This window comes from Choloepus didactylus, chromosome 9 (genome assembly GCF_015220235.1).
Source record: "Choloepus didactylus isolate mChoDid1 chromosome 9, mChoDid1.pri, whole genome shotgun sequence".
Classification (NCBI taxonomy): Eukaryota; Metazoa; Chordata; class Mammalia; order Pilosa; family Megalonychidae; genus Choloepus; species Choloepus didactylus.
Window position 1 is genome coordinate 88,954,432 of NC_051315.1, and position 15,183 is coordinate 88,969,614.

Below are 15,183 nucleotides of genomic sequence, written 5' to 3' on the forward strand. Positions count from 1 at the left end.
AGCATATGTAGATGTTAGTCATACATGTACACATCTATATATATCCAAGTTGCCCTTCATAGAAGTTCTGTCAATTAACATGCCTACCAGCAATGCATGAGACTACTTATTTCTTTCTACGCTTAAGAATAGGGGTGTTGTAAATGTTTTTCACCTTTGCCAGATTGATAGCTTCATTTTTTACTTGTTATTATAAATGAGTGTGAAAATTTCATGTTGTTAAAAGCCATTTCTATTTCCTTTATTCTGAGCTGTGTATGGATATCTTCTGCCCATTTTTCTATAGAGTGACTGGTCTTTCATAATTTGTATGAGATCTTTATTTATCAGGGAAATTGGTTATTTGGGATTTTTTTTCCCCAGTTTGTCATTTTTGTTTTGATTTTGCTTTTACTTTGAACTTACAGGAAGATTTTATTTTATTGTAGTTGAACTTATGTTTTCTCTTATGGCTTCTGGATATTATGTCAAACTTGGAAAACTCTTCTCTACTTCAATACTTACATGTTCTTCCATGATTTCTTCTAGATTAAAAATTGTTAAAAAATTTGTTTTTTAGAATTTTAGTCTTGGATCCATCTGGAAATCTTCCTGTTACAAGATATAAGCAATGTATCAAATTCCCATTCCCTCTTCCAAATTAAGCCTTTTTTTTTTTTTAAGAGATGTTAAAATTTAGCCTCATGACTTGCAAAATGCCCTTTCAATTTTATTTATTTAGCCTAAAGACTTGACTGGAAAAAAACATGAATGGGTATTTGTTTATCTGTCTTGAGTGTCAGTTTTAAAAGACCAGTTTGTTACAGTATTTTTAAGGTACTGTTCTAGGCATTGGGAATACTGGGATGAAGAAGAAGGAGGAACAAATTAATTAATAGCATAATTTCAGATAGGATTAGTGTCAGCAAGAAAGTAAAGATAGAAAATGCTACTAATTTCATGAGAGAGATTAGGTGCCCTTTGAAAAAAAGAAATGATATTCTGTTGGGACTTGTTCCTTCATATCACATCCTCCCTCCCTGAAAGTTCATGAACTTACTGTATTAGTTATCTATTGCTGCATAAAAAATTACCCAAACTCAATGACTTAAAACAACAATAAACATCTCACAGTATTTGTAGGGCAGAAATTTGGGAGTAGCTTAATTGTGTGGCCATAGGCTGGGGGTCTCTTGTGAGGCTGTAATCATCCTAAGACTTGAATGGGCTGGAGAATCAGTTTCCATGATGGTTCACTCATATGTTGGCAACTTGATGTTTGTTTTTGGCAAGGCCTCAGTTCCTCACCATACAGACTCCTCATAAGGCTGCTTGAGTGTCCTTACCCATGACAGTTTCTTCACCAGGGCAAGTGATCCAAGGGAGCCAAGCAGAAGTTTCAATACCTTTTCTTTTGACATAGCCTCAGAAGTTACACAACAACATTTCCATAATATCCTATTATTTATACAGACCAGCCCTATTCAGTGTGAGAGAGATGCACAAAAGGGTATAAATACCAGGAGGCAATAATCATTGGGGGCCATGTTAGAGCTGGCTACCCCAACCACCAATTTGATCAAATATTCTAAAATGTTGCTAAGTGTCTTAAGAGAAAAATGAAGTGTCATCAGAGTTCAGTATCTCACTTAACTCTCAAAGGTGTCTATGTTTGAACTTTTTATAAATCCAAAGAATTATGTCTAAGAACAACCTTCTTAAAGAGAAAAATTTTTAGTAATATGTTAAAGATGTGTACAATCATATATAAGTACTAATTTGTTCTACCAAGAACATACATCTCCATGAATGTTCCTTGCTGGTACAACTTCGCTTAACCTGGAATAAAATCTCTTGCATCTTTGCATATAAATACTTCATGCAACACTCAGAGGATGTTAGCTTTGAGTTTAGCTTGACTTCCCTTATGGTCCCTGCTGCAGATATAGAGTTGGCAATATCCAGAGTTAGAAAGAAGAGAGCCCCTCTTCTTTCTACTTAAGAGCAAGGAAACCTTTCCCCAAAGTGCTCCATCAGATTTCTTTTCATGTCTCTTTAAGCTGAAATGGAGTCACATGCTTACCTCCTTAACTACTGATTGGCATAGGCCAATTGGAAATTTATTTCTCAGCTGGAGATGGGTTTACCTTTCTTTGATCATGAGGGAAGATGGATACCTGAACAAGAATGAAGTCAGTATGCAAACAGTGTGGGAAGGGGATGGATAGCAAGTAGGCAACCAACTGGGCTGCTTCAACACTAAAGGCATTCTGTCTTGTAATATAGTAATCTATACCCACCTTTTTCCCTTTCATTTTTCAGCTGTTTCAGGAAAGGAGATTATTTTATAAAACTTCATGTTTTTCAGCACATGCAAAATATATTTTTGAAATTACCTATGATACTTCGGGTTTACAAAATACTGTCATCTAAAGCTCACAGAGACTTCCATGAATACTTAATTTCATGTTTGCTTTCAAACTCTGAGGTAGAGGGAAAGAACTGCTGTGCACTATCTTCTTCACAAGTAGAGAAATTTTTATTTGATAATTTGTTCAAAGTCAGCAGATGAGAGAATCTAGATGTTCCAAATCTAGCCCAGAGCTATTTCCATTTGTCGTTATTTCCTTTTAAAAGACTTCTTAACCTGAAATATTTAAGTAAGCCAAGCATTACATATAACTATTATTACAGATGTTCTTTTCTTTTTCTTCTTTTCCCCTCATAATTAATCCTTATTATAAAATGGTTTTTGTTTGAAGGTTATTATCTGCAGAGGAAATAAAATGTGAAGGATATAAGCTAGAAACATTTCATCCCTGAAGAACAAGGTTATTCCTGTGAACAAGGCCAGGGTTGACATCAGAAGGCAACTTTACTGGACTGTTCAAAGAGAATGAATGTGTATTTTGTTCCTGAATATAACACCCACTTATCCACTTTTTCTCTTGTTGTTTTCAGATGGGCTGAAACAGAATAACAAATCTGGAATTAAGAGAACCCTAAAATGAGCCCCTTCAACTACAAGCCCCTTGACTGCTATTTACAACTCAGGAAAACTACCAAACAACCAGGGAAATTTAAACTTGATCCTTGGAGTGAGTGTACACTGATGCAAAGGCTGACCCAGGACCTTGTTCTCTCACAGAATCACCCCATGTCTCTCCCTTATGGACTACCCTTTAGATGCCCCTTGTCCTGGGCTCTCACTGTACTTTGGACAGGCAGAACTCTATTATAGCAAGATTATTCTTGTATAAGAATTGGTGATCGGCACACCTGTCTCCATGTTAGACTCAAAGTAATTTATGACTAAGGACTGTCATAAGCTGTACCTCAGTGCCCACCACAGTGGTTTAATACATACTTGTTGAATGAATAAACTTTGTGCTATCTAGGGCGTACTGCTTGGGATATATAGAGCTAAGTCCTTGCTCTTAAAGAGCTACCAATCTACAACTTTCCAGAAGGAAGGAACCTTACTTGAATGTAAACCATGTCACAACCCAGCTTAGCCCTAGTACCAAGAACATGCCAGGCAAGGAGTTAGACATAAGTTTAATAGGAGTTACTAACAGGAGATGGCTTGTTACATGGTGGCAGCTGACAAGGAAAGATGAAGTTAGTGCTCCGCAACAGCAGGGTGTCATGGCCCAAGAGGGCTTTTGCAGCCAAAGGACTAAAGAAAGCACCAGACATGTTATGAGACATGAGTTTTTATTTTGGGGCTTACCTACAGGGTGGAAGTCAGTCACATTGCACTGAATTCAGGAGCTGCTCTGAATAGATTCAGGGGCTGCTCTGAATGGTGGTGGGTTCAGAGCTCAAGGTGAAGAAACTCCGCAAAAGCAGGGTTGCTAAGGAGTGGTTTATAAGGGTTAGGACAAAGACATTCAAATAGATAGGACCTCAGGGAGTTTTAGGGAGAATGTAGTTTCAAGAGGTTGGCAAGCTATAGATTACATTTAGTGCCAGAGGCCTGATTTTACAAGGAGAGTAGTCATAACCTCAACTGACCTAGGTCACACAGGCTGCTGTGTGCACAGACTTCAAGGCACTTGGGGAACGCCCTGGGTCCTGAGATCCCACATAGGGGGTGCCAGGGGTTGGTTTATAAGGGATAGGACAAGGAGGGTGTGAGAACAGTCTTGTAACACATGGTCTTGTGACAAAGGGTCTTGTGACACAGGATGTGGAGATTGTTATCAACAGTGATCAGGGGAGGGGAGTTTCAATAGTTTGTTAACAATACATTTTTCTTCTCCCCTGGGGAGGTCTTATGACTTTTAACTTCCATCCCTGTCAAGTAGGCCACTATCCAAAATCACTCTGTAGAGTGCCCGGGCCCCCACAACCAACCTCCCATTGTCAAACCTTTCGAAACAAAGTTCAGAGTCATTGATAGTGATTCAACTTCGACCCATTCAATTTAACCCACCACTTCTCAACTTTCCACTTCCATCTTTGAAGGCTGTAACATGGCCCTCCTCTCAGCATTCTCAACACAACTCTTAACAGTTTGGTTGGTTGCTTGAAACACAAACATCTGATCTTTTCTCTTGAAAATCATCCCACTGAAATGCATTCTTTATTCTTCAACTATCTTCCTACCTGATGTCCTCAGGCCTTTCTTATGCCGTATAAAAGTATTAGGATTTCAGAGCAGGAGAAAACGTTTTCCAAAATGCTGTGATTTCCTAACTGAAGAGAACACTTAAAATTTGCAACAAAGGAAATTTGTTATTCTATAAGAAGCAAAACTCCCACTATCTATCAAGGGCGATACATTTTCTCCTGTTGCTTCCGACTTGCAAAAATTCTGTCTGCTTAAGACTTGCAAAACTTCTGTCTGCCTAAGACACAAAATCAGAAGTCCACTATCTCTGAGATAAGTGGCATCTGCGTATCTCTGAGATAAGTGGCATCTGCGTCGTTTATCTACGAAAACTTTTCCTTCAAAAGGTCCTTGACTTTGAAACCAGAGGCTGGTGGAAAAATCATCTGACATTTGTTATAACCGCCAGTCTAATTTGAGATCGGGTCGGTTTCATGCAGGTTCTGTGAAATTTTGACAGACTGCTGGCCTGTTTTCCAGTTCGCTTCCCTAGGCGGATTTCGCGGCAGAATTACGCTTCTTAAGTATTTGCTTGTATACGGGCTCGCTATTGTGCAAACTCTGTTCTTTCAGTGTAACCAACGCAGCCCAAATGAGAAGCCCTAAGAGTTACTCAGACCTGGCACAGTGCCGTACAGCCAACCCACAGGATCTCCAGGAGGTGCTTGTGACCTTTGCGGTAGCCCCCTGTCCACGTCGTTGCCTTTGCCTCCCAAGCTCTGCCTTTCTCGATCCCCTCCCTCCGCTGAGCCAGCCCTTTCCTAGACTCCTCCCTACCATCCCACCCTGCCCCGCGCGTGCTGCAGCTGTTCCGTCGGCCGCCGCCCCTCCCCGGCATTTGGCGGAGAGCGCGGCTCTGAGGCCCCGCCTCCACGCCCCCACGCAGGCAGCCTTCCCCACATCCGGGTACCGACTCTAGCCGTCCAGACTTTGGCACTATGGTCATGGCGGAGGGGACGGCAGTTCTGAGGCGGAACAGGCCGGGCACCAAGGCGCAGGTACCGTCTTCGCACCTTTCCTACCCGGGAATGCCCAGTGCCGAGCCGCGCGACACCTGGAAGCGGGCCGCCCTGAGGGAAGGTTGGGATGGGCCGGGCTGCCGGGCAGGCGGACGAAGGCCCTGGTGTCCGGCCTCGTCTTCCGGAGCCGCAACCCTTTAGTCTGGCCGAGCAGGCAAAGGCGGCCGAGACCTGCCTAAACCATGACTAGGGGGTGGGCGTGAGAGGCGAATGGGGGCCGCGGGCTGGGCCCAGGAGGGCCCAGGACTGGGAGCCTGTCAGCGGCAGCTGCCTGTTCTTGCCTCGATCCCTAGCTGGCCAGGTGGAGAGCCCCGGAGCTTCCTGAGGCTCGAGGTCGCGGGGACGGGAGGGGCTGTAAGCACAGCCCTTCCTACCTGACCTGTGACGTACGTCCTGGCTTCGGTAATCCAGCTTGTCTAGCCGGATCCGGATGGCGATAATGTACTCTATCCTCCTACTGCTGTTTACCTTTGACCACCTCTCGCTGCTTCCCTGCTGCTGTTCTGTGGTCCAGCAGGTTTTCATTACCAGGTTGTGACTTGTTAGATGTCAGTCTTTGCGGATATCCTTGTTGTGTGAAGCATAGTCCAGGAATGAACTGATTATAATTTTACCAACTTTTAGTAGGGCACCATTTGGGGGTGACTTGATACTTGTTTAGATATTAGTTCTTAGGCTTTGCGAAGGACGAGATGGCTCACGTTCTTGAAAAAAATCAAATTGGCATTTACACTTAATGTGATTGATCAGCCAGCCGAAATGGCTTGCTGTTGAGAAGTTGCTCTAGATCAGAGAGGATGTGTTTAAAATGTAATTTTTTAAAGAACAAGAAAAAAGAAAAGGAAAAAAAGCCATGGAACTAAGACCGTATTTCTGAGAACAGATTTTAATTTCTTGCACAGAATTATGCCCAAGATTACATAGTCTTCTGATTCCTAGTTCGCTGGTGGTCTTTCCTCTTTAATAAGTTGCTTCTAATACCGTATTTTAGAGAATTTATTTTGAAAGTCTTATGATACAATCACATTAAGCCATCATTTATTTCTTCTGGCAGTTTTGTGGTCAGACTATTGGAAATTATTTATATATTATGTGTGATTTCTTTTACCTTTTCCGAAGTTTTCTTCTAAATGCTCTTTTCTCAGATATCTTAGCAAGTCACATGTAAGAAAGCTCCTTTGCTTTTTTTTCCCACATGTAATACATCAAGGTTGTAGAATATAACAGAAAAAGGCTAGGATTGAAAAAAAAAAAAAGAAAATGACTGCTTAAGCAGCACCTCCTCCTATCTCTTGTCTATTAGGCCAGTTTCCTTTAGTGAAATGTCTTCAGTCTATTTTAAAGTATATTTAGAACGCCAGTAGAGTAGGTGGGGTATTTTCCTACTTATTTTTTTAATTGGTTAGATTGTGATATAGGCACATAGTTGGTGTTCAATAAATGTTTGTTGACTGAATTAGAAGAGAAAGTTCATTAAACCTGAATTTTGTCTCCTCTCTTATGTCTGAAATATCACATGGCTATGATGAAAACATTTAGTTCCCAATTAACTATTTTGCATCTTTTCTATATATATTTTAAAATAAAATATTCTACAAACATTCTTAATATTTTAAAGGGAAAAATGGTCAAAGAATTTAAAAACTCTTTAATAATATTTAGGTGATGCCTAGGAAAAGGCTTCCTGGAACAATAAAGGTACTTTTTATTTCTTGACATGTTACCTTAATCGGTAACATTAGTTCAGTTTCATTCAGATGGGGCAACTATGAAAAAAGATTATGAAACTTTGAAGACATTTTAAAAGGTGTACCCATCATCCACCCTCAGAACTAAAACATTACTAATGTTGAATCCTTCTGGATTATTTTCTTGTCTTTTTTCTACCCCTCCACCCTTGCCCATATGCATTGTATCTGTAAGAATGCTTTGTACTTTCTTAAACTTTTATATATGTGCTATCATACACTATGTATTCTCTAATTTTCTGTTTTTACTCAAGGACTTTGGGGACTTCCGATGTCCATGCAGGTAACTATAGAGATCATTGATTTACTTTTTTTGTTTGTTTACTTTTAAACTTAGAAACATTTATTGAACACCTACTGTATGTCAAGCATTGTGCTGCCTCCTGAAGATACATAGATAAACTTTGATGAAAAAATCAGTTAAATGGGACGATTCTTAATCACTTAGGGAAAGGTCTCTGAATGGGGCTATCTTTGGAGGGATTCAGAAGCTGTGCAAGGGGCTCAACAAAAATATTTCCCTTAAAAGAAGCCTGTTCTATTTGGATGACTACTTTTTGATGAAGTTAACATTCTGATTTAGAAATTTAAAACATTTGGAATGGGTATAATAATTTATAATGTTTGTTTTTAAATAATGTTTATAGAGCAGTAAATTATTTTTTTTTAGGTAAAAACTGACTCAGTTTTTTGGTGTCTGGAGATTTTTTTTTTCAATGAAACATTTTAAAATGTATTTAACCACTATAAACAAAAAAGTGATAGACCCTTCTACCCAATTAACTTAAAACAAGAGGTTTATGGTAGTCATATGTGGAGGGATTTGTGGTTGGAAAAAAGTGTAATTTGTAGTTCAGTTAAGTAAAATTTTAGTGTTCATTTAAAGACAGTGAGTAAAATTCCTTCTTATTAATAATTGATAATTACATTGTAAAGTCTCCTTTCTTTCTCTCCCTCTCTCTCTAGTGTAAGCTTTGGATCTGTGTAAAGAATTGAAGTTACCATAATGGTATTGCATTCTCTTTTTAACTTTGTGCTTTAACTGTGATTCTTTTTTTTAATAGGATTTCTATAATTGGCCTGATGAATCTTTTGATGAAATGGACAGTACTCTAGCTGTTCAGCAGGTAATAACATAGTATCTTTTGCAGCTTGAGTAATCTCACCATTTTACCCCTCTCAGCATAGGTGGGTATTCCTGTAACTTCTGGCACAAACAGATTCCATTGGATTAATGGAATGCCTATTTAAAACTTTTATCAGACCTCATTTTGTTTTAAGATGGCATATTAAGCTATAATCACATTTTAATATCTATTAATATATACCAAATTAGGATACCAAATTTGATTTTACAATGGGTGTAATTCCAAATTAATCAAATGATAAATTAGAATAACAGTGATTGAGAAGAAAGAAATAACATACTCATTTGGTGACAAAACACTTGAAAACCTGTATGTATGTTTCTAAGCTTTACATTTGAATTTTAGTTACTGTAAGTTCTTAACTTTTGTCCCCCTCCAGTTTATATTGGGGCTAGGATGCTCTTTGGTTTGGTGCCACTATCAAGTCATTAACTAAGTTAGTGATTCTCAAGGAAATGGGTTTATATAGGCATGTTTGGTTTGAAAAACCCCTCAGCATGTTCTTTAATTAATTTATTTTTATTAGAGAAGTTGTAGGTTTATAGAAAAATCATGCAGAAAGTAGATTTCCCAAATATTCCCCTCTCCTGGCAAACATGCAGTTTTCCATATTATTATTAACATTTTGCATTATTATTAACACTTTGTCGTAATTGAAGAAACAGTATTATTTTAATTATACTATTAACTACAATCCATGGTTTGCATTAGGGTTCCTGTTTGTGTTCTACCATTCTATGTTGTTTAAAATTTTTGTTCTAGTAACATATATACAACCTAAAGTTTCCCTTTAAACCACATTCAAAGGTATAATTCAGTGGTGTTAATTATGTTCATGATGTTATGCTACCATCAGTACCATCGATTCACAAAACTTTTCCATCATCTCACATAGAAACACTGTACCAAAAGCATTAACTCCCCGTTCCCAATACCCACCATGGCTCCTGGTAACCTTTATTCTAGTATCTGACTGTGAATTTTCTTATTCTAATTACTTGATATCAGTGAGATCATGTAATAGTTGTCCTTTAGTATTTGGCATATTTCAGTCAACGTAATGTCTCCGTGATTCACTCATGTCACGTGTATTAGAACTTCATTCCTTTTAACTGCTGAAAATGCTACGTTTTGTGAAAATAACATATTTTTTTTATCCCATCATCTGTTGATGGACACTTGGGTTATTTAGGTCTTTTGGTAATAGTGAATAATGCTGCTGTGAATATTGGTGAGTCCCTGATTTAAGTTCTTTTCAGAATATGTGTAGAAGTGAGATTTCAGGTCATATGATGACTCTATATTTAATTTTCTGAGGAAAAGCCAAGTGTTTTGCATAGTGACTGCACCATTTTACATTCCCACCAACAATGAACAAGTATTTCTATTTCTCCATGTCCTCTCCAACACTTGTTATTTTTCATTTTTTTAAAAATAGTAGCCATTCTAGTGGGTGTGAAGTGGGAACTCATTGTGACTCTGATGGTGCATTTCCCTAACAGGTTAATGACATTGAGCATCTTTTCATTTGTGCATCTTCTTTGGAGATATGTCTATACAGGTCTTCTGCTCATTTTATAACCAGGTTAATTTGAGTTGACTTGTATATGGTGTGAGGTAGGGGTCCAACAATTCTTTTGCATGTGGATATCAGTTTTCCTAGCACCATTACTTCAAAAGGCTGTTCTCCCACTGACTAGACTTGGCACCCTTGTCAGAAATCAATTAGCCATACATTTGAGGGTTTATTCATTCATTCATTTATTTTTGCATGTTTATCTTGTACCCCACAACTTTGCTTAATTTATTAGTTCTAGTAATGTTGTTATAGTTCAATTCAGTTCCATTGTTCTGTGTCCTTGTGCTAGTACCATGCTTTTTGACTTCTGAAGCTTTATAAGTTTTTAAATCAGGAAGTATGGGTTCTCAAGCTCTATCCTTCTTTTTTAAGATAGTGTTGGGCCTTTTATTCTATATTAATTTGATAATTAGCTTTTCCATTTCTATAAAGAAGGCTGTTGGAATTTTGATTCGGATTACATTGAACCTGTAAGTCACTTTGGGTAGAACTGACATATTAAGAATATTTAGACATCCAACTCATGAACATGCAATGTCCTTCCATTTATGTAGATCTTGGTTTTCTGTGTATAAGGCCTTTACATCCTTCACTAAATTTATTCCTAGATATTTAATTCTTTTAATTACCATTGTAAATGGAATTATTTACTTGATTTCCTCTTAAGATCTTTCATTCCTAATGTATAGAAACACCACTGAATTTTGCATGTTTATCTTGTGCCCCATAACTTTGCTTAATTTATTAGTTCTAATAACTTTGTTATGGTTTTTTTAGGATTCTGTATGTGTATAGGACCATGTCATCTGCAAATAGGGAAACTTTTACTTCTTCCTTTCTGATTTGTATGCTTTTAATTTATTTTTCTTGCCTACTTGCCTAGGCTGGAACTTCCAGCATAATGTTCAGTTAACGGTGGTGACAATGGGCATCCTTCTCTTGTTCCTGACCTGAGAGGGAAAGCTCTCAGTCTCACTATTGAGTATGATGTTAGTTATGGGTTTTTCATATATGCCCTTTATCCTGTTAGGGAGTTTCCTTCTATTCCTAGTGTTCTATGTTTTGTTATCAAGAAGTGTCATTGGATTTTGTCAAATGCCTTTTCTGCAACTGTTGAGATGATCATGTGTTGTTTTTTTTCTTCCTTTGATTTATTAATGTGGTATATTAGAGTAATTGATATTATTATCTTGAACCACCCTTGCATACCAGGGATAAATCCCACTTGTTGAGAAAAACAGCATGTTACATATAAGGCTGATTTCTCATCAGAAATCACGAAAGCAAGAAGGCAGTAGGTTGAAAAACTCTTAACCTTGTTGAAGGAAAACAGTGGCAACCAAGAATATTATATCCTGTGAGACACTCTTTAAAAATGAGGAAGAGATTAAAACATTCTCATATAAACAAAGCCTGAGAGTGTATGTCACCACTAGACCTGCCCTATAAGCAATGTTGAGGGAGTTATTAAGAGTGAAACAAAAGGGTATTAGACAGTGGTTCAAATCAGTATAAAGAAATAAAAATCTGTGGTAAAGGTAATCATTTGGGTAATTATAAATGTCAGTATTGTATTATATTGTATGGTATGTAACTCTACTTCTTAACTTCCTACAGGTGCTAAAATACAAATGCATAGAAAGTAATGATAAATCTAGGTTTATGGACATACAATATATGAAGATATAAGTAGTAACAAGTAAAAAAAAAAGTGATGGAGAGGTATAGGAAAAGTATATTTACATACTATTGAAGTTCAGTTGGTATCAAACCAAATATAATTGATATATATTTAGGATGTTAATTTTTTTAAAAGTAGTTTTATTCACATACCATACAATCCATCCAACATGTACAATCAGTAGGATGTTAAATTTTAACCCTGTGGTAACCAAAAGGGAAACAGATGAAAAACACATCTAGATAGAAGTGAGAAGGCTCTTAATATGATACAGCACAGGAAAGCAAATAAATATAAAAATAGGCTTTAATGGAAGTGAGGGACATAATAGGTAGAAGAGTTACAAAGTCAAAGTAGCAAAATCACAAAAGAAAGACCTGTATTATCAATAGTGACTTTAAATGTAAATGGATTAAATGATCTAGTCAAAAGGTATCATGGATAAAAAAGCACGACCCAACTATATACTGTCTTTAAGAAGTCAAAGGTACACATAGGTTGATGGTAGAAGGATGGAAAAAACTATACTATGCAAGTAGTAACTAAAAGAAGACTGTGGTGGCTATGCTAATATCAGATAAAATAGACTTTTAAGTCTAAAACTGTTCTGAGGGACAAAGATGGTCATTACAAATTGATAAAGGGAACAATTCATTAGGAAAATGTAATGATTGTAAAGACATATGACCTAACAGCAGAGCCCTGGATTTGAAGACAGATTTGAAGGGAGAAATTGATGGTTCTACATTACTAGTAGGAGACTGAACACATCACTCTCAATAATGAATAGAACATGTAGTCAGAAGAGCAGTGAGATAGTACAGGACTTGAATAATACACGAAACCAACTTGACCTAACAGACATATATAGAATACTGTACCCAATGAAAGCAGAATACACATTTCTTTTCGAGTGCATGTGAATCATTCTCCAGGTTATAGACCATGTGTTAGGTCACAAAACAAGTCTCAGAAATATTTGAAATCATACAATATATATTCCCCAACCACAATGGAAAGAAGCTAGAAATCAATAACAGAGGGAGAAAGGTAAAATTCACAAATATGTGGAAATATACTCTTAAACAACCGATGGGTTAAAGGGGAAATCAGAAGCAAAGTTAGGAAATATTTTGAGACAAATGAAAATACAACATACCAAAACTTATGGGGTGAACAGAGGCGGTGCTAAGAGGGAAATTTGTAGCTCTGCTTACATTAAAAAAGAAGAGAGGCATCAAATCAGAAACCTAACCTCAAAACTGGAAGAACTAGAAAAAAGAAGAGAAAACGTAACCCAAGGTAAGCAGAAGGAAGGAAATAAAGATTAGAGTGGCAATAAATGAAATAGGAAACAAACAAACAAACATAATAGTCAACAATACCAAAAGTTGGTTCCTTGGAAAAACCAACAAAATGAACAAAACTTTAGCTAGACTGACAGAAGAAAAAAAATATATTTAAATCAGAAATGAAAAGGGAGACATTACTACTGACCCTGCTGAAATAAAAAGGACTGTAATTGGATACTATGAACAGATGTATGCCAGTGAATTAGATAACCTGGATGAAATGCACAAACTCTTACATTGACTCGAGGAGAAATAGAAGAGCTCAACAAACCAATTCCTAGTAAAGGATTGAATTGGTAATCAAAAACCTCCCACACAAAAAAGCCCAGGTTTCACAGGGGGAATTTTCTCAAACATTCCAAGAAGACTTAACTCCTATTCTGCTTAAACTCTTAAAAAACTTGAAGAGGAGGGAACACCACCTAACTCATTCTATGAGGCTTACATCACCCTTATACCAAAGGTGGGTAAGAATTCCACAAGCAGAGAAAATTACAGAGCAGTGTCTCTTATGAATGTAGATGCAGAAATCCTCAACAAAATACCAGCAAATCAAATCCAACAGCATATTACAAGAATTATACACCATAATCAAGTGGGATTTATCCCTGGTATGCAAGGTTCAACATAAAATCAATTAATGTAATACAACACATTAAAGAATAAAGGAAAAAATTGCATGATCATCTCAATCAACACAGAAAAAGTATTTGATAAAAGACAGCACCCTTTCTTGATAAAAACACTTTGAAAGATAGGAATAGAAGGAAACTTCCTCAACATGATAAAGGGCATATATGAAAAGCCAGCAGCTAACATCCTACTTAATGGTGAAAAACTGAAAGTTTTCCCTTTGAGATCAAGAACAAGACAAGGATGCCCACTTTCAGCACTGTTACTCAACATTGTACTGAAAGTTCTTGCCAGAGCAATTAGGCAAGAAAAAGAAATAAAAGGCATCCAAATTGGAAAGGAAGAAGTAGAACTTTCCATATTTGCAGATGTTATGATCCTATAAAAAGAAAATCCTTGAAAAAAGCCACAACAAAGTTCTTAGAGCTAATAAATGAATTTAACAAAGCAGCATGGTACAAAGTCAACACCCCAGAATCAGTCATGTTTCTATACTCAGGCAATGAGCATTCAGAACAAAAATTAAGGAAAAATTGCATTCACAGTAGCAACTAAAAGAATATCTAGGAGTAAATCTAACCAAGGATACAAAGGAGTTGTACTCAGAAAACTGTGTAATTGTTTAAAACAAAAAGACCTAAAAAATGGAAGGATATTCCGTGTTCATGGATTGTTAGACTAAATATCATTAAGATGTCATTTCTACCCGAAGTGATTTACAGATCCAATGGAACCCCTGATAGCAGTAACTCAGAAATAATGTAAAAAGTTCCACATGGCAAAAGTTATATTCATTGAGTATAAGGAAGTTAATTTTTCTTAGCTCATTTTATAATAATGATAGCTGCCCTTATTTGCATAAAAATGTAGAAGATTCAGTTTAGGAAAAAAAATGAGTTTTGTTTTCTAAATTCAGGATTTCTGTGTTGTTGTTTATGATGTATATAACTGCCATTAATGAAAGGATTTAGATTCCTCAAAGATTGCTGCTTTTACCTCTATTTATAACAAAATTTAAAAATTAGATGTAAACTCAGTTATTGGTTTAAGAATTAAAGTTGAATATGAGCAAACTGTTTTGCAGAGAATATCTTTTTGTATACCTAGGAAAGAAACTGATGTTTGCGATCACCAAAGGATGCTAAAGATTCAGAGTCTACACTTTTATTTTTGATAAATTTTCTCAATTTTCACCACTCCATGTCTTTCACATTTTGGTCAGTTGCTTATTTTTTTAATTTTAAAATTTGTTTTATTTTTACAAACTCTCCCCCTTTCTCCCTTCTCCCTTTGCCTGGTAACCTCTATTTCACTTTCTATCTGTGGATTTGCTATTTCTAGTCATGTAAGTGATATCATACAATATTTGCTCTTATTTACCTTACTTATTTCACTGAGCCTGTTTTTAAGGTTCTTTAATGTTGCAGCA

General features: G+C 36.8%; 1 protein-coding gene across 2 annotated transcripts in view; it reads left to right on the forward strand.

Moving 5' to 3' along the window:
* LOC119544930 (MOB-like protein phocein) overlaps positions 1-15,183 on the forward strand; it is a 43,772-nt gene that overhangs the window by 9,604 nt on the left and 18,985 nt on the right. Inside the window, exons 1-3 of one of the 2 annotated variants that reach the window (XM_037850507.1) lie at positions 5,524-5,592; positions 7,616-7,644; positions 8,426-8,488. In XM_037850507.1, the coding sequence (XP_037706435.1) occupies positions 7,633-7,644; positions 8,426-8,488 (75 nt within the window). In that variant the 5' untranslated portion in view covers positions 5,524-5,592; positions 7,616-7,632. Of the gene's footprint in view, positions 5,593-7,615; positions 7,645-8,425; positions 8,489-15,183 lie in introns of those variants that run through there. The other variant, XM_037850506.1, reaches the window with a different exon arrangement.